This window comes from Catharus ustulatus, chromosome 2 (genome assembly GCF_009819885.2).
Source record: "Catharus ustulatus isolate bCatUst1 chromosome 2, bCatUst1.pri.v2, whole genome shotgun sequence".
Classification (NCBI taxonomy): domain Eukaryota; kingdom Metazoa; phylum Chordata; class Aves; order Passeriformes; family Turdidae; genus Catharus; species Catharus ustulatus.
Genome location: NC_046222.1, coordinates 31,816,219 through 31,834,515, shown reverse-complemented (window position 1 = coordinate 31,834,515; position 18,297 = coordinate 31,816,219). Strand labels below are relative to the sequence as shown.

The 18,297-nt window shown below is 43.6% G+C and overlaps 2 protein-coding genes across 2 annotated transcripts in view; both read right to left on the bottom strand.

The window, feature by feature from the left end:
• Positions 1–5,367, bottom strand: part of LOC116992090 (alpha-2-macroglobulin-like) — a 29,518-nt gene extending 24,151 nt beyond the window's left edge. Inside the window, exons 1-6 of the mRNA XM_033051291.1 lie at positions 5,213–5,367; positions 3,397–3,580; positions 2,207–2,366; positions 1,274–1,326; positions 750–770; positions 247–415 (exon numbers count right to left, since the gene is read on the bottom strand). Of these exons, the coding sequence (XP_032907182.1) occupies positions 247–415; positions 750–770; positions 1,274–1,326; positions 2,207–2,366; positions 3,397–3,580; positions 5,213–5,298 (673 nt within the window). The 5' untranslated portion in view covers positions 5,299–5,367. The remainder of the gene's footprint in view (positions 1–246; positions 416–749; positions 771–1,273; positions 1,327–2,206; positions 2,367–3,396; positions 3,581–5,212) is intronic.
• Positions 5,368–8,133: 2,766 nt separating this feature from the next.
• KLRG1 (killer cell lectin like receptor G1) lies at positions 8,134–17,108 on the bottom strand. Its single transcript, XM_033051299.1, has 5 exons — positions 16,997–17,108; positions 12,434–12,526; positions 11,633–11,784; positions 9,655–9,758; positions 8,134–8,697 (listed from the first exon to the last, which is right to left on the bottom strand). Exons 1-5 carry the CDS (start codon positions 17,106–17,108, stop codon positions 8,586–8,588), a joined length of 573 nt encoding a protein of 190 aa, XP_032907190.1. The 3' UTR covers positions 8,134–8,585.
• Between the last annotated feature and the right edge of the window lie 1,189 nt (positions 17,109–18,297).

Sequence of the window (18,297 nt, the reverse complement as noted above, 5' to 3'; positions counted from 1 at the left end):
GAGCTTCACTGAGGTGGGCATTGTGAGGAACTGCACTCCATGATCTGGGGCTTAGGGAGGAGTGGAGATAGGTCACTCAAGTCCTTCAGTTTTCTCCTGCTAAAGAGATGATACTTGGGAGCTGAAGGACACAGAAACAAATTTCCAGTGATACTGGACATCCTGGTCAGATCCACTATGTTCAATTCAGATTTTATGTCCCATGGGACTAGCTGTTAGTGAACTTGAAATTGCAGTGACAGTTACCATACTCCTCCACAGAGAAAGAACGCTGAACTATCTTCCCAGAGGCCTTCTGTGCCACCACTGTGTAGGTTCCTTGGATAGGTTCAGAGGTGAGGTTGAAGAACAGCTGTATAAATCCCATCTCTAACTCTACGTTTGTCCACTGGTACAGACGATTTTTCTTTGGGTCCTACAGATAATGTGATCACAAGGAGATTGTGAGAACAATGAGAGTCTGCAATGAGGTCTAGCAAAAGCAGTGAAGGCAGGAACAGTCCCTGTGTTTCAGGAGGCTACAGGCCAGGAGTGGAGGGCACTAGCAGAGTTTTGGGGGAACTACATATCAGGATAACCTGGGCCCAGGTACATGGTAACCACCATAAGAGTTAAAATTCTGTATAGTTGAATTAATGTGATGGACCAGCTTAATACAAAAATAAACAAGAATCATCTCGAGGTAGCTGTTTACTCTGCCCAGATTGAGATGCAATAGATGTGAATGTGAATTAAATGTTTGTACATACCGCAATATACACCAGTGGAATCTAGAAAAAGAAGAAAGGAAGCAGAATGTTTAGACAGAGTGCAAGCAATACAGTCAAATGACTAGGGCTCTGACTACATTTCAGGGTTAAAGGTAATCATCCAATGGGGTAAGGAAAAAGTTTCTGGTATGAATCATGAGAACATTTTGGCTGTGAGAAGAGGGGGACAATCCTCAGGCACAAAGGGCAGCCAAAATTACTAATCACTAACTCTGGATAGTCTGCAGTGCTAATAAGAACAGGTGCACACTATGGTAATTGCAGATTGCTCACTGTTTATACCAGCACTGTCCATTTGCAGTTTGTCAAACCTTTCCAAGAATGCAGAGGCAGCCTAGTGCAGAAATTTGACAACAGATCCTGTTAAAAAGATCTGAGGTGACCCAGAAATTTCACAGTTATCTCAGTGTACTGAGAGATCTCCCCAACAGAGACTATTTTTCCTCCCTTTACCCACATTTGACTTAAGGCTCAGTAAGTTGAAAAACAAGTGTCATGCTTACCATTTCATTCACAGGTCGGAACTCTTCATCCAGAGAAACAATTCTGAACAGGACTGATGGAGAAAGACAGTGAAGTTCCACAGTGCAATCAGTAACCAGAAAAATCAGTTGCAAAAACATCTAGTTAACAGACAAGAGGGCTGTTCTCTTCTAAGGAATTTCCAGTTACTAGAATGCTAGGTCATGCTAGAAAGGTACCCACCTACTATGGGTACATGAATAAGAGGATGTTAAGGACAAATCTATGGCAGCGTGAACATCTTACTGATCACAGGCATGAGAATTTCATTAAATTGGGACTAAAGTTAAATTTAAGTTGCTTTGTCTACTTTGCAATGAAGCATTCTTATACCAGAATTCACATGGGTTCTCATAATTTTGTTATAACTAGACTGACTTCCTAGGAAGGATGAATGCAAGCAAATTACTTCAGCACTTGGCTGCAAGTTTGTGTTGGCTCTGGATGGAGAAAGAATTCAGTACCTCTTTTAGGACATTTGTTTTTATCCAGGCCAAATTTAGGAGATCACTGGCCCAGAAGAAATAAATAGCTTACATAATTCTTTCTGTCTTCATTGAGTAAAATCAGCTGCTGCTTTGGAAGTTATCTTATGACTTAGTCTGAGTTTTGGCCCTCTTCTCTATATGATAAACATCCACTCTTTCTCTGATTTTAATACAGACCTCCTAACTGCATGGACCACAACAACAGAGCCCAGAGTGAGAGAGGGTGAGTATGCAGGTGCTCCAGATATGTAAAAGCACCTTGAGATTCCCCAAATTTTCCCTATATGGAGCAATAAAACATAAATCTCAGCCATGAGATTGCAGTTCTGACCTCCACTGAAAGCAACCGATATCTGGCCAGCATGACCCAACAGTTTTGGTACAAATGTTTGTTTCAAATGCAAATCTCCACCCCCTTCCTAGTACCTGTCTGTCCGGGCTTGTAGATGGGTTTGTCTGTCTGGATGAAGACCAAGCTGTCGGAGTTGTAGACTGCCACTAACTTGCGGCTGCTGAACTGCAGCGTGGCACCCTTCACCGTCACAGTGAGAAACGTGCTTGGTAAGGGGAATCTTGATTTTGGAAGCTGGAAAGTAGGAAGTAAACTATGTAACAGACCATCTTTAAAGGCTTCCTGAACTAAACTAGCCTTTAATAAATAAGAGATCTAATGTAATCCTGAGGGACTCAACACAGAGGTGAGAGGAACTATAATCAGGAACAAGAGACTGATTTTTGTTTGTCCCATATTCCTATCCATTTTTCCTGCTGTGCAATGATTGTGCAAGTATCGAGCAGGTTCTAGCACCCAATTTTTAAAACTTCTTACTGCCCTGACCAACCCTTTCCAGCCTTTTCCTTTTGACATTCACAAGCACAGTGGAATAGTCTGACTTCTCTTTCAGGTTAGGTTCCTAGTCCTAACAGAAGATTTTCTTTTCCAAACTAGACATGCCAGACATCTATACCTCTCTTTCACAAGTGACCAAGTCAATCTTCGGTCTATGTCTAACAAACCAAAACAAGAATGCCAACCTTTTCAGAGTCCTGAAGACCAATTCCTCACTCTTTAGGCCAAAGACATAATCTAGGCTCTGAGCTAAATGATCAGGTTTCCCAGTTGCCTACAACTTGTGATAGTCTCTGGGACATTCAATTACATTAAATGATAAATTTCCTGCTTTGCTGGGTTTTTTTTTTCAGATACAGGTAATCACAGCTCTATGTTCTTACATTAATTCAGTATATACCAGGTGAAAAGTATCTGAGGAACAAAAGCTTTACCACAATTTGAAGGCACTCAAGTGACAGATTGAGGATGTTGAAGGATGATGTGAAAAGCCATTTTCAAACAGCCATCAGGAGTACCAATATACTAAACCCACTTTCTTCTCCTGTCCTAGAAGGGGGTTGGCATTCTAGGATTCAGCATCTCACAGTCATTTAGCATACTAAGGAGACCTCAGCAGTAAGAGGGTGTTGAGGATGGACACGAACACACTTTTAGCCAAGAGGTAAGTGAATATCTGCATAGTGTTACTCTGGTCGTTACTTCTCAGTGCCTTTACATTTTACACATGGCACAAAGGATCATCCCACAAGGATGAGAAACTCACAGAGAAAGGGATGCAGGTGAACACATCTTTCTCTGACACCACGTCATCAATCAAGCTCCTGTTCTCCCCAAGGTGCTCAAGTGTGGCACTCAGCGTCACAGACTCGTTCAGGTGGGTCAGCTGAACGCAGACTTTCTCTTGAGAATCCGTGTGTATCAGAAAGGGCACTAGCACCATGTATTGCCTAGAAACATGGGAGAATGATAGGTCAGAAGAGCATGAACAGGTAACAGGAGCTGTATATAAAGAACAAACAAACCAATCTGATGACTACAGCTTTTGCTGCACAGGGAGAAGGGTGCATTTTCTAAGAGTGTAACAAGATTTCCAGCATGTCTGTAGGAGCATGGGAAAGCAGAGAAGTTGGTCTCAAATGTAAAATACCAGAGGAAATCATCCACACAAACATCTGGAAAAGATACGTTTTTCTAGGTTCTGGCACAACAGCAGCACTTCTTCCTGGGATCCTGAATAAAGGCAGGAAGGAACTTGAACGTCACTTTTGCTAGACACTGTTAGTAGCATTCAGGAGCCACACAAATGCCAGTACCGAGTGAATAAATTCCATTGACTACACACTACAAAGTAGCATCTCTCATTCCTCACAGAGATTTAAAACTGCCACAGTGTGGTGCCAGACCTTAAGCAAAAACACAAACAAGTTTCAGGTTTTCAGGGAAGCAAGCCCCCCTGTTTCAACTCAACAGGAGATCCCTGCTCAGCCTCATTCATTCCCAGTGTGGCTACTTGCTGGTGGTGTCCCAGTGCCCAGCACTGTATCTGAGAATCAAGCCCAATTCACCTAATGCTAACCGTGCTCCCATTTTTGTGGATGAGGACTGGCCTCCAGTGGGCATACTCAGAGCAGTGAGCAGATGGGAGAAGAGCCCTCAGCTTCACAGCAGTAAGGCAAGGTGTTCCCTTTAGCAGTAGCAGAGGCTCTGGTACCTTTTTGCCCATTAGTCAGTCTGCAGGAATCAAGCTCTGGGCCCTCAGATCCCATTGTCTGTTTCCCCTGCATTTGATGAAAGCACTACAGCACAGCCTTGCTCAGAAATTCCCCTGCACCCCATATGGCTCTGTCATGGGTGAAGTGCCCCATGCTCTGCAGGGGAGGAAGAGACATTGCCAAAAAGCCAAAGGAGAAAGTCTTGGGGATGTCAGAACCCTTAATGTACTGCTCCTACCACACATGCATACACACGCACACAACACAAACGCCCTTCACATACAAACAGGGTAAAAGAGGGTAAAGAAGGGAGGCATGACAATATACTCTCACAGACCTGGACAGTCACACTCTTACCGTGTCACATTACCCTGGGTGAGAAGGGAATTTTCATTCTATTAGCTGAGCTAAAAAATGTGAATTAAAAAACAAAGCCATTTCCAAGCATGCCAGATGAGTTATTTGTTCTTTTCTTCACATTATCATTTTAAAAATCCACTTCCAACTCCTGGGCATTTCATTCTGGGAGTAGGACAGTCAACCCAAAATTAAACCTTTTATTGTCCTTTCAAAACAGTTTGTCTCTTAAGAAGACCCCGTTGCACAAACATTTATGAAAAGCTGTCTTTCAAAAGAACTAATTTTGTACATAAAATTTTGTTGAAATTCTGTTAATACCCTGAAGTTTTACTAATTTTCTCAGCTTGTTTTGCATGTCTCTCAAGAACTAGAGTTCCTGTTTGTAGAAGGCACTTTACCCAGTCCTGGAGTCTTTACTCCTGGATGAAAGAAGTTAGATAGAAGACAAGGGACAAAGAAATAGACACAGGAATACTGCCTGCCCAGAGACCCCCCAGCATAGCTTACGGCTCTGTGATGGGTGAGGTTTCTCCTGAAAGGAAGAAGAGGAGGAAGAAGATGCTTGATTTGATAAGCAGCCCGTTCTTCCCCATGGTACACAGCAGGACGTGGTGAGTCAAGCAGACACTCAGTGTGGTCCAGTGCTGCTTTTACTCCCCCTCTGCTCTCCCAGTCAACCCCTTTATACTCTCCTCTGCAAACAGCCCAGGGGCTGGAGGAGATAAGGGCTGGGGGCCAGGGCCCATCCGGAAACCGGGAGAGGCAGCAAGGAGGAGCTGGAACCAGCAGCCCCAAGTCTGGGCAGAAGGCCAGTGCTGGGGGAGAGAGGGAGGGGAGGGTTCCTGGCAGGCCAGAGCTGTGTCTCTTTTTGGGCAGGACAGAGGCAATGGAAGAGTTGGAGCTAAGGAAAGAAGGGCTAACAGCAGAGCGCTAGGGGGAGGCCTCCATTTCTGGCAGGGCTCTCTGTATGGAGCTGGACACAGGTCATGGAGGTTGATGAAAGAGCAAGAGCTGTTTGATTTCCTTCAAACTGGGAACAGGAGATTGAGCCAGGATTTGGGAAACAAGCGGGATGTGTCTAATTCCCATTAACAGGTTGTGAAAACAGAATGCGAACTGAAAAAACCTTCCCTCCTTTCCACCCACGCTGTTCCCTTTTGCTCTCTGTTGCTGATCCCATCAAAGCTAATGCCGGGAAAAGAGGCTTGAAAGTGCCTGGAAAGTCAAGTAATCTAAAATGATCTGGCCTTCACCCTGACAGAAACAGGGACAGTGACATGATGGGAAGCTGCCAAAAGTTCAACCCATTAACAGCACGTAACACATTAACCAGCTGCCCAGAGCAGCAGCTGCCCTCACACAGCAGAGCATATGGGGCCTGGGTCTTCCTTCTACTGGTTCTTGTTCCAGGTCAAGTCATCGGTACATCTAGGTCAAATTATGGCTGATTGATGGAGACATCCTAGTTTAAGTAAGTGTAAATTAATGTAATGCACTGTGATGGGCAATGTTGTACCATAGAGGGAAATGTCTCTACTTGGTCTGCAGCAGGAGGATCAATAGCTCTGGTAATTATTACCCTTGCAAGTGGCAGCAGAAAATCTGTCTTACTTACAGTTCTAATGCAAACTCCAAAGAATGGAGATCTATGTTAGAGGACGTAAAGCACCATTTTCAAATTAAAAAGTGTGCAGGATAAAATGATTTTCTATCTGTCCTACCCTTCTCCTACTATAATCATCAAAACTTTGGTAAGTTCAGCAACTCTGGAGTTAAGAAATCCAAGTGCAATGCAGTAACAAACCTTCATTGCAGACCTCATTCTACCCTGCAGTGACCTGCACAGGAAAAAAGGATAGTAGTGCATGTGCAATTTCCTTGGGGACTACACAAAAGACAGCCCAGATTTGTGCTCTTCCTTCTGCATCTGATACCTAAAGATAGTTTTGCTTGCCCAAAAGAAATATAACCCAGTAAAGTCTGCCTCACCCACAGAGAAGAGGATTCACACATATGGGTTGGTCAAAGCCTTTTTAAAGATGACAATTTACAGTGGTAAAGGTCAGGAGGTTGGACTGATGGAACACAAACCCAACAGGATGAGATGCAGAACTGCACATGGCAGAGGGAGCTAGATCTACCCTTCTTGTCAAACAGCCAAACAGCTCAAATGGCTCCCAAGCCAGCTCCTGATCATCAGGACCTTGGTCCAAAATGTGCTCTGTAGCCAAAAACTGAAATGTTTTCGATCCATCCAGGCAAGGTAAACAAGGCAAGCTCAGAGACACCATGCTCACCCCACCTACATATCATGATAATATGAAAAGCTGTTTCTTCAGTGGTATTCTCTGGTAAGGTAACTGGTAGGTTCCCTTCTACAGATGCTACCACCATTTTGACAAAGCAAGCAAAGTGTTCAGCATTATTTCATAGTGTCTGTCAACTTTCTAGGAGTTTCTAGTAGAACAACTATCTTTTGATAGTTGAATGGACTCTGGCATAGATAAAATTACTCAGCCAACGTAACCCAGACAACCTGAGATGAAAACTCTCAAGTTTTGACCACAGTGCAGTTTCCCCAGGTCTGCCTGTTGCAGTCATAGTTACTGAAAAGCAGAGCCACCCTTGCTATAAAACATTCTCACCTGAGACCCTCATCTCAGTGAACTCTATATGAGGCTCAGTAGAGATCCACTTAGCTAAGCTAAGATCTGTAATTTCGTCTTTATCCACCTTGACATCTTCATGTGTAGCATCCTGATAAGCAGATGGAAGATAATGCCTCTGGGTAGCTGGTAAGGATTTCCTGCAATTATAATAATATGAAGCAAATATACATAATCTGAATTGAAATGCTGAAGTTGGTTATTGTGCTTCTATGATTGTAGGAACAAGATCTCAGCCTTTTCTGCTTTAGAATAAACCACCCCAGCTGTCTCAGCCTCACCACATAGGGGAGAACTGTGTTGGACTCTCCAGTCAATATGTCCATGTCTCTCTTGTACTGAGCTGCCCAGAATTGAAGACAGTGCTCCCAAATATTCACTGTTTTATATGGCATTCAAATTCTGAGCCTGTCTCTGCTCTATTTGAACTGAAAGATCATTGCATCAAGGGTTTTTCCACTGCTTCCTCTACCTGCAGTAGGAAAAGGCAGAGGTGGGGAGGAAAACAAGTTTTTGGTGGATTACATAATTACACAGAATGAGCAGTATTCCTTTGACTCCAGAACTCCACTCTGTTGACTAACTTGGTTAAACCTGCCTAATTCCTTGCAACAGAGAGAAGAAATTGCACAGGTACACACTTTTGGTCCAATGCAGTCCTGGAGATTTATTTTCATTGGTGATTTACAGAAGCTGTAGTTTCATTTCACCCCCTTCTCTCCCACTCATACCACTGGGATGCAAAAGGAGAAGGTGCCACTGGAAGAAATATGTTTATATGTTTTTGTCAATTAATAGCAGGCTTCATTTTCCCAGTCATTCTGATATCACTGGAGATGCAGGAAATGGAAATGAAATCTGATGGTCAAAAATAAAGGAAAATTACTAGGTCCCCCCCTCAGAGATCTGAAGACATCTGTTATGACAAAGATTTTATTTGCCCTATAGGACAAATAAAAGAAAGACTAGCCAGGGAATATGTCCCAGGTCTCATCTGGTCACAAACAGCAGCAATCCAACACTTGTGGACTGAGAATAGATATATTTCTTAGATTAACTCACCCTTATGGGCAACAAACCTATCCTTGTAAAACACTTTAGTGAGGGTATGGAAAAGGCAAGTCCTTGCTCTTGTGTGAAGCTTCAGTTTGCAGGACAATGATCAACTCACACCACTGATGAGGTTGTTGTGAGATGAAAAAAACACATGGAATTTATCTAAGCGTTTTCTCACAGATCCATGGAGCCCAAACTTCACAGCTGGAGGCACGAAACTGATCTTTCATCAGGACAGCACAATTTTGCACAGGGCTGTTAGAGTGGACCCTGCAAGAGACATGGAACAGTAGTGAGAACAAACAAAAATACTGAGATTTTCTCCTGGAGACAAGAAATTAAAAACATCTGATTTTGAAATATGCAGCCCAGAGGAAGAGTAACAATCTCCAAAAGGCAGCTGTTGGAAAATAAAATATACACCAAAGAACCTATCTACCCACCACAGCTAAGTAATTTTGCCATCGTAGAACCTAAATCAGAACTAAACAGGCCTGCAGTGGCAGGGTTCAGGCAGATATTCACCAACACGTGAGTGGCAGTGGTGAAAGCTGCATGGAATTATCACTGCCTTCAAGGAGTTTGTAAGAACAGAAAGTTGGATTTATTCAGGGAACTAAGCCAAGGGCTTGGAGTATTGACCTGTTGACAGTGAGATCTTGGACAAGCTTTCCTTGTTGGAGAGGCTTTAGAAACTAACTCACTGCCTTAACTGCCATAAAAAGGAAAGGGCCAGGCAAAGTCACTGGATAAAAACATGTTTTCCCTCATGGAAAACACTGAGTTTAGTCCAAGTAAAGACTGAGATGAAATTAAGGTTCTGACTTAGGTTGGCACAGTAGAGCAGGAAAGGGCTGGGTCCTCGTACCCAGTGCCACCAGCATTCAACAGAATGGGTGCAAGGTGGTTAAATCCAGTAAAGCCAAATGCCTTTCTGGCCAAGTATCTGTGTGCCAGTGCAGGTAAAAAAGTCCTTGGTCTGAGCAGCTGGAGGGAAGTAGAGAGTGAGCTGCTAACACTTGACCTGCTTTTCACAGGTACATGCCTTTCCAAAGTGCAGGGCAGTAAAAAGTAAACCCTATTGAGCTTAGTGCAGTACAGGCGACAGGAAGAAGAAGATTTATCCAGGAAGAAAGCTCCTGACATCTGGAGGAGGAACTCTGGCTGTTCTGGAACACCAGGCAACCTGAATAAGCACTATTGTTTTTAAAACAGAACAAAACTCACTTGGCATCATTGAATGTAGAGCCATCCTCCCAAATCCATCCAGAGCTTGTACTGTTCCTCAGTCCAATCCAGAAACATTCTGCTTGAATACGCTTGAACAGATCCTAGAAATTATGATGAATTACAAAGTGACTAATGAAAGCCAGCCTGAAAATGGAGGTAAGGATAAGTAAAGAGAACAGGGAGCAAGATACATCCCCTCATCTCACTGTTCTTTAAGTGACTGACAATACTGCTTCCCCACACCTAGGGCCAGGAGTTGGACTCCATGATCCTGATGGTCCCTTCCTACTCTGCATATTCTGTATTCTGTGATTCTATGAACTGCAGCTCAGTCTCCAGGAGTTTACTGCACAGAGCTATATGTAGGAAAGTATGCTATTATTAATAATAATTACACCCTACTATAGAGCTAACTAGCAATCTAATATGAAGTATTAACAACTAAAGGTAAAATCAGGGCAGGGGAGTGCAGGGTAGGGCAGGAAGTGCAGGCACTGACAAATATGTGCAACAAACCCAGTACGAAAGCTCTTGAAATTTCATACACATTTTCCTCCTATGTGTTTTCAATGTTCATTTCCTTTTAGCTAAGTTTTAACCTCTGATTATTGTTAAAAGGTGAAGCCTGCAACAGAAATTCTGCCATGAAGTAAATTCCCCATCCCCAAACCTCCTCCCCACAAAAAACACAAAGCCAGGAGAGGTAAGTTTGTCTTGTCCATATTTGCAAACAAAGAACAGCAACTTTCCAGGGGTATGGCTGGGCTCCGTCCTTATCTCCTGCTGCCATAAACAAAGCTTCAGAGAAGACATCTTCAGAGAGAGGCATTAACAAAGCTGGCTTGGTGAAGTTGTGGGAATAGGAGCAGCTTGAGGAATCACTGGAGTGTTGCTGGTGGTTTGGAGATGACTGTGCTTCCCTAGCACTTGGAGGTCGAGCAGTCATAGCCTTTGCAGTACTAGGCAACGATAGCTAGGAAAGTCTTGTTTAAACGAGTGAGTCTGAGTAGGGATAATGTGTGACACTTTAGTGGCAGAGATGGTAGTAAGAAAGCAACAGGAACAGGAAGACTTTCTTCATGCTGAGAAATGGGTAATCCTGGGAAGATATCTATTTCTCAAGGAGTGAGGATTTGTCTAAGCAAATGTGAGAGCCTGGTACATACTCCCAATCAAGCAGAGACCTAGCTTTGCAATCCTTCAGAGAACACCACACAATGCAACTTCTGTCCAGGGACTGGAAGCTGTCCACATTCATTGGACCTCAGCTAATAAGCCCTGGCTTTGGCAAAACTGGATCAAGGTTTCTGCTCTACTTGAGCAGATGTGCCTCAGCGCCCCAGTAATCAGCACTACCCGTTTCTCTAGTGACCATAAATGCCCCTGCCCCCCAGAGAGCACCTGCAGTGGAACACGTGGTTCCTTATTTCACCAGCACAGCTGAGGTACTTTGGCAGAGAGAGGAAGTAAGCATTGAAAAGAGACTGAGAAAGAAATATCTAAGCATGAACACAGGGAATGGCATGGGTCACTGAGCAGAAGGAGCTGGAGCGGTACAGGGGGGAGAAGTATCGCTGTTGCAAAGGAAGCATTCCTTGAGAGTGGGGATGTATCAGTTTGTAGGCAATGAGTACAATGACTGCTCAGTGCCAGGTCATTTCCTGTAATCATTCATATCAGGCTTATTGGGAATAGGAGAGCAGGTGGAGAGGAGCAGTGGAGAAGGCTGTCTCCTACCATCCTTCATAGGATGATTCTGAGTACTGGACAGTGGCCCTCATCTCTCCCTTCTCCCCTTTGCTTCTCTGCTTCCTGCAAACTTTGTGATGTGTAACATCACAGTCGTAAATCCTTCCTCTCCTTTAAAACCAAAATATTGCTGAAGTCACAGCACAGTCAGTCATTTAGGTATCTGCAAGTCACTTAGGTATCTGCAAGGAAATAGGACATCCTCAAACCCAAAGAAAACCATTACCATCTCCCAGGTATCACTGATCACCAGGAGGTGAGCTCCCTGTGCCCTGCAGGATTCCCGGCTAGAATTCCAGTCCTTTTTCTCGGTAGAAAAGGAGTAGCAGCTCCCTCTGTAGGCCACCCACTGTTGAGGGCAGTATTGGTGGCAGTCACCTGTAAAGAAGTCAAAATACTCGTACTCTTCTCTACCATTAACCAACAGAAACACTTGTCAGCAAGGACACACTGAGAAACAACTCATTTGGATAGCTGAAATGTGGAAAACTCAAATCAGGACAAGATTCTGAAAATAACAGTGTAATTTCAAAACCTTACAATAGTCACATGCACTCTGATTCTGGTGGCAAGCATGCACACACTCACCCCATCCCCAGGTTTCCACTGAACCACTCAGATACCCAATAATACCCACTGGCTATCTGAAAACAGATCACACTCTGTGGGTATGGTGTGATCACACCCCACCCTATGCGGATGGGTTTTAAGCAACTAACAGCTCCTCCACATGGTCGAGCACCATCTGCATGCGTGCAAATATATTACAGACCTATTTGTTCTAGAGTTTACCATACATTCAGCAGGCAAGTCTACAAAAACTTTTCAATATGTTTAACTGTTCTTTGCCACAGGAACTGAAATGGGTTTCCTGGAATCTTCAAAATATTCTGGATAGGCAGTGGGTACATAAGGCTGGTAGAAACAGCTTCTGGTTTCAACTCCATATAATGGAGTTCCTGTGGTAGATGTGTCGCTGGTCCTTTGCTGTTGGTTGCTCATGCTCAGCAGCCCTTCATGCACTTACTCATCTTCCAAATCAAAGCAATTGCTAGGGAGATGCTCAGTGTCCCAAAGCCTACAGCCAAGCCCTTCAGAACTGCTGACCACAGACAGGGAGCTGTAAAAGAGAAAAGAAACCATAGTGAACAGAAGCCACATGAAAACTGACTGTGGTTTTACACAGTTTGCTTATGGCATTTCCACAAGGAACCACACTATTTAGAGTATTACACTCTGCACACTGCCCAGCCAAACCAGGGCCTACCCATGCCCCTGCCTATAAGCCCAGGGCCCCATTTCAGCTGGTTTTGGGGCCACCAGTTCCCAGTATCTTTCTCCACATCAGCCACAGCTCTGCCCCTGCCTGGCCGCAGAGCTTGCTGGTCCAGCCTCTGTGGTGGCTGACCCCAGAAGAGGAAGCACCTACCACAAGTGAGCTGGAGCCACCTAGGCACCATGTGACACCTCGTGCTGGCAGAAGCCTCCCAACAAATCCACTCCTGCCTCAGCATTAAAGCTTGGAGTGGAAACCACAGAGCTGCATTGCTCCATGTTCCAGCTCACAGGTAAAAAGAAATACAAAGCTTTTCCCCCAGCTCACCCAGCAACAACAGCAGGATCAATCTCAGCATCCTATTCACATGCTTAGGCACATGGTCATGCTACATATTTCCAGGATACTCCCAAGGCAGTTCTACATTTTTTTCTTCCATGGTGGGGTGGCAGGATGGGAAAACCAGCCTTGAAGACCTCGGGACATCTCCCCCTTTACACTTTCACCACCACTGTTTGCTGCTCACTGGCTGCCAGTAGCAGAGGGCAAGTCCTTGGGGCAATTTCCACTGTAGCCCAACTCAGTGTACTTTCAAAAGGCTGGTCAGGACTGGCCTATAGAGGTCTGCTTATGTACAGCACATGTTAACCTCCAGGCTACATGTTGCTTTTCCATTGCCATCTCCTGCAGCCATGTTTGACCTGAGAAGCATTCACTTTGCATAAAATATCAGCACTGAATTCTCCTCTCTCCCAGACAGAAGACAGGATGCCACTTACTGGCACGGATGAGCTCCAGGGGAGTTCAGTTTGCTTGTTTTCTTAATCTCAATATGATAGTTGCACAGACAACAGCACTTCCTAAGGTGCAGTAAATGTGCAGCTAACTTATGTACTGCATCCTGTTCTTGTTCCAGAGCCTTCTACCCAAATCTACCAACAAAATCCCCATGGATCTAATGAAATTTGAGGTGCTGCTCTCTTGGTCGTGTCACGAGACCCAAAGAAACACATTTGATCTCTTGGTGGAAGTTGAAAACAAAGGCAGATCACATATGAAGAATATTATGAGAAAGCCAGTGCTAAAACAGAAGGTGTAGGATTCCACTTAAGAACAAGAGCACATCCTTTAAACATTACAAGCTTTGTCCAAATACAGAAAATAGACCAGATCAGTAAATTAATAAAAATTAATTAATTTTGATCTTGAGCAGTTTGCAGGCTTACTTATGTTAAGACCAGTTTCTCATCTATAGCAACACACTTAGGCCTGTGGTTTTACCTAGAAGTTTCTACGGTAACAAAGGGAGATCATGAGGGAGTGTTGTTGTTGTAAGCATTATTCTTCTGGTAGAAAGATCTTTTCTAAGATAGAGGTTTTCTCACGTTTCCTGAAGAGTGTAGGATCTTCTAGCTGTCCCAAATATAGTTTAAAAATAGTGACATTTCTTATTTTTAAAAATCATTATTACATAACAAAACCCCATCTCTTTTCAAAGACAAAATACAGAAAGACTTTTCAGTTACAATCTACTCCTCAGCATCACACAAAGGGACCGTGGGAGAACTGAAGGACTTGGACTGGGTCTGGAACTTAAACTTGACTCTGCTCTCTATTCCTCTTGTTTGTATCCCTGGTAGCTTGGGTTTTGTCATCAGATTAGGCCTCAAGAGAATGAAGTCAGCCAAAGGTTAAGGGGTAGGGTGGAGGTTTTTCTCTGCAGATTACAACTGAAAAGTTGGCAAAAGGGAATAAACAAAACTCCTAGTTCTGAGATCACATTTGTGTATTTGTTTTCCTTCCTCTCTTGCCTCTCCAAAGAAGTTGTCTCCTGCATCCTTCAGATCACTGTTATATTTTAGGGAAAACTGCCAGGACGAGGCAATCAGGATGGAAGTCTTTGAAATGGTTAATCCTTAAATGTCAGCACCAGGCACGGAGCTGGTGCCTCCTAGCAATACAGAAGTTTACTCTCTGTTGTTTCAAACCAACTGCAGAAAAAAGAGAATGATTCATCATCAAAACAAAATCCCAGGGTACCTCCATAACCCCAGCAGTGGGAGAGTCACTAAAGTTCACAAAAAAGAAAAAAACACGGCATTAGATAATTTTGGAAAGGAAAAAAAAAAAAAACCCAAAGTGAAGTGGGAAAACAGGAAGTATTTGAAGTGAATTTAAGCTGAACTTGAACTGCAGAGATCAATCCAAAGAAGTGGAATAAAGTATTTCAAAAATCAGGATTTTTACTGCTGCAAAAAGGAGTTCTTGCAGTTCACACTTTTAAAAACAGATTCAGTGGTTTCTGTTTGATCCTCAGCCCCTGAACTACATGTGAAGCTCTTGTAGGAGTGGATGGGAGAAGTACTTAAGATGAGTCTGAAACAGGAGGAAAATCTGAATGGAGCATCCAGAAATACATCCATGTAGTTGTCTGATGAACTGCGGAAGAGTCTGTCCAAGGGGGGAAGTGGACTGGTGGACATTTAATGTAAATATCCAATGTTATCACTTTTGTGTACAAAACACCCCGATCAGTCTCTCAGTGCTCTGGAGAAATTACTCTGATACTCTCCATTCATTTGCAAGCAACATGACCCAATATTTTTAGGTTTGTGAGTCCAGATTCAGTTAAAAAATGGAAAGCTGTTAGCGTTTTACAATTCAACTCATCTAGGACAACCTGAAGAATGCCACAGCACTGTCCCAAATAGCTCCCCTCAGCTCCTGCCTACCTCAGTATGGGAGCAGTATGACTACCTAGAGCCAAGGAGGAGAATTTGAGATACTTGTTCGTGGTTGTGGCACAGACCTGGTTATTGCTGTTACTACAAGCACACTACACAGGCTAACATTGTCTTACGTGACTGCTACACTGACATTCTGGTAGGGCAGCATATTTAAGGCTCTCTGGAAGCCAAATGGAAGAAACAGCCAGGGTAACTCTTCATTTTTGAGGAGTCCATAAGCACCAAAATATGTTGGTTTGACCAGAGGACTGATCTATACACCTGTGATACTGTGCCTACAAAGTCGGCAAGGGTGTGAATTTAAACAGAGGAAAACTACCTGAGAGCACATCACTCAGAAGTGATGGAGGCAGGGACAGAGTTGAACATAAAGACTTCTAAAAGAAAGGTACTTAAAGTGAGCTCCTTGAGGATCTCTTTCATGCTGAAGAGAGCTGAGAAATAATCAAATAATATGTACAAAAAATGTGTTCAAATATCAGCTTCCTTATTTTTGGCTGTCTGACCATAGCTTAAAAAGATGAGGTTCCATAAAAGAATGTGGAGAGATGTTAGAAAGAAAATGCAAACATCTCAAGAGGGCTTTGTTTCCATAGTGAAGCAAGTGACCAGGCAGCAGAAAACACCACAGGTATACAAAATTATTCTGATCAGGGTATAGAAATCTTGCACAGTGAGAGTCCCTTTTGCTGTAACACCTCTGAAAATGTAAGGTCAACATTAGTATTGCAGCCAATGCAACATCTAAATACAAATGCAACTCATCTAAAGCACACTGACATTTCATAGAATCATAAAATCATTTGAGTTGGAAAGGACCCTAAAGCTCATCTAGTTCCACCCCCTCCACCATTTTGCATGAAGGAAGTATTTACAAAGAATGATAACCAACGTAAATTTTCACTCTTTGAAGGTGGTATTTCTCAACTAAGCAGGCAGAGGAATTCTTGTGTGACATTCGTAGGTCTAATCAGGGGTAACGGAGAGGAAATAAGGAAAGAAAAATATTTAAAGAAAGCACTAAGAAAATCTTCCTGATAGTAAGTGCTCTGAAGAACTGTTTTGTGGCAAAAGCCGAATATTTGTTCGCTGGGAGGTATGTAACACTAGAGCACAGAAAACAGGAAAAAATCACAAAAGAATCCTGCATAGCCCCACAGGAGAAAGGCTGGATGATCTCATACGCTTTCTCTGTCTCTTTTCTCTGATTAGCATGCGCCTCTAATTTATCTCTATTTGCATCTTGCCTGCCCTTCAAAGAACTATTGCTCACAATCTCTTGCTGCTGACAAGCAGAAAACTTTAAACCAGTTTTGAAGAAAAGGATGCCTGGGTTGAATGCCCAGGAGTAGACACGGAAGGAGGTCGGTGAGAGGGAGGGGAAAAATGCTGGGTCTCTAACTCATCAGCTTTTATTACATTAAAACATCAATGGTAACTTTAGAGCCAAAGCAACAGCTCTCTAAGCTGACACTCAGAATCAGTGGCCAGTTCAAAGTGTTTCTGTTAAATATTGCTTTCACTCAAAGTAAAATTTGGTTGACCTACCTCATCCATCTTTCCTCACCTCTTTTTTTCTGCGGAGCTTTGGCCCTTGGCAGATGAGAGAACTTGACAGAAGTATATGTTACTTCCTCGCTGTCTTCAGCTGCAGAAATTTCTGATCTGCTTGCCTCCATGCCAAAGCATGGAGTGTGCAGAAAAAGATGTTTTGATTAGGCTGTTGAACAACAGGGCTCAACGTCAGTGAAACAGGAAACCTGAGGCTATCTTCAGAAGCCAAGAAATATGAAGTTGCTACTTCTATCTCCAGCTGCTCAAGACAACCAATTTTACAACGGAATGGAGAGCAGTGGAACTGCAGCTGGTTTCATTTTCTAACCCGATGAAGGATGTCTCAAGAACAGGTGTCAATGGAAAAGGTGATTAATCACAAAGTTCAGGGTATTCTGATTGTGGCATTGGCTTACACGGGTTACACCAATGCAGCAATTGGAAGGATTCATGCTGCTCTGAGGAGCTCCCTTCGGGGCAGAAGCAGCGGGATGGTGACAGCACAAGGTGAAAAAGGTGAATAGTGAGAGTACAAGGTGGAAAGTGGGATAAGCAATGGCTACAGCAAACTGGCAGCCCAACTGCTGTCAAAACGGAAGTAGAGGTGGACAGCATGGGTTTGAAAAGGAAGCCTTGTGAGTTTTGGACAATTCCACTTTGGACTGGGACCTCTGTCTACACCCAATACCAGTGCGACTGTGCTTAAGACAAGGCAAGCACTGAGAGCTGGCATTCCTCAAGATGTTCCAAGTCAACAACTCAACAGCATCAGTAGAAGGTAGACAGAGACATACAGAGGAGAATCTACCAAAGGAGCACAAAGAGGATAAAGGGACCAGACCTGTCCTGGGAGGAAAGACTGAGAGGTCTGGGAGTGTTCAGCCTGGAGAAAAGACATCTTGGTTGGGACCCAATTTATGTATATAAGTACCTGAAAGGAGGGTACAAACTCTTCAGTGGTACCCAGTCACAGGACAAGAGGCATGGGCACAAACTGAAAGACAAAAGGTGTTGCCTCTGAACATCAGGAAATACTTTTTTACTGTGAAGGTGCCTGAAAACTGACAGAGGTTGGCCAGAGAGGTTGTGGTGTGTCCCTCAATGCAGAGTGGCCTGGACACAGTCCTGGGCTGGATCAGGTTGTAGGTGGCCTGGCTTGAGCAGGGGATTGGGCCAGATATCCTTGAAAGGTCCCTTCCCACTCAATCATTTAGTGATTCTGTGGTAAGCAACAACAGGAAAGGCTACTTTTCTTTTGAAGCATTGATGAGAAGAGTTCAAGTTGTGCCATGGGAGGTTCAGATTGGATATTGG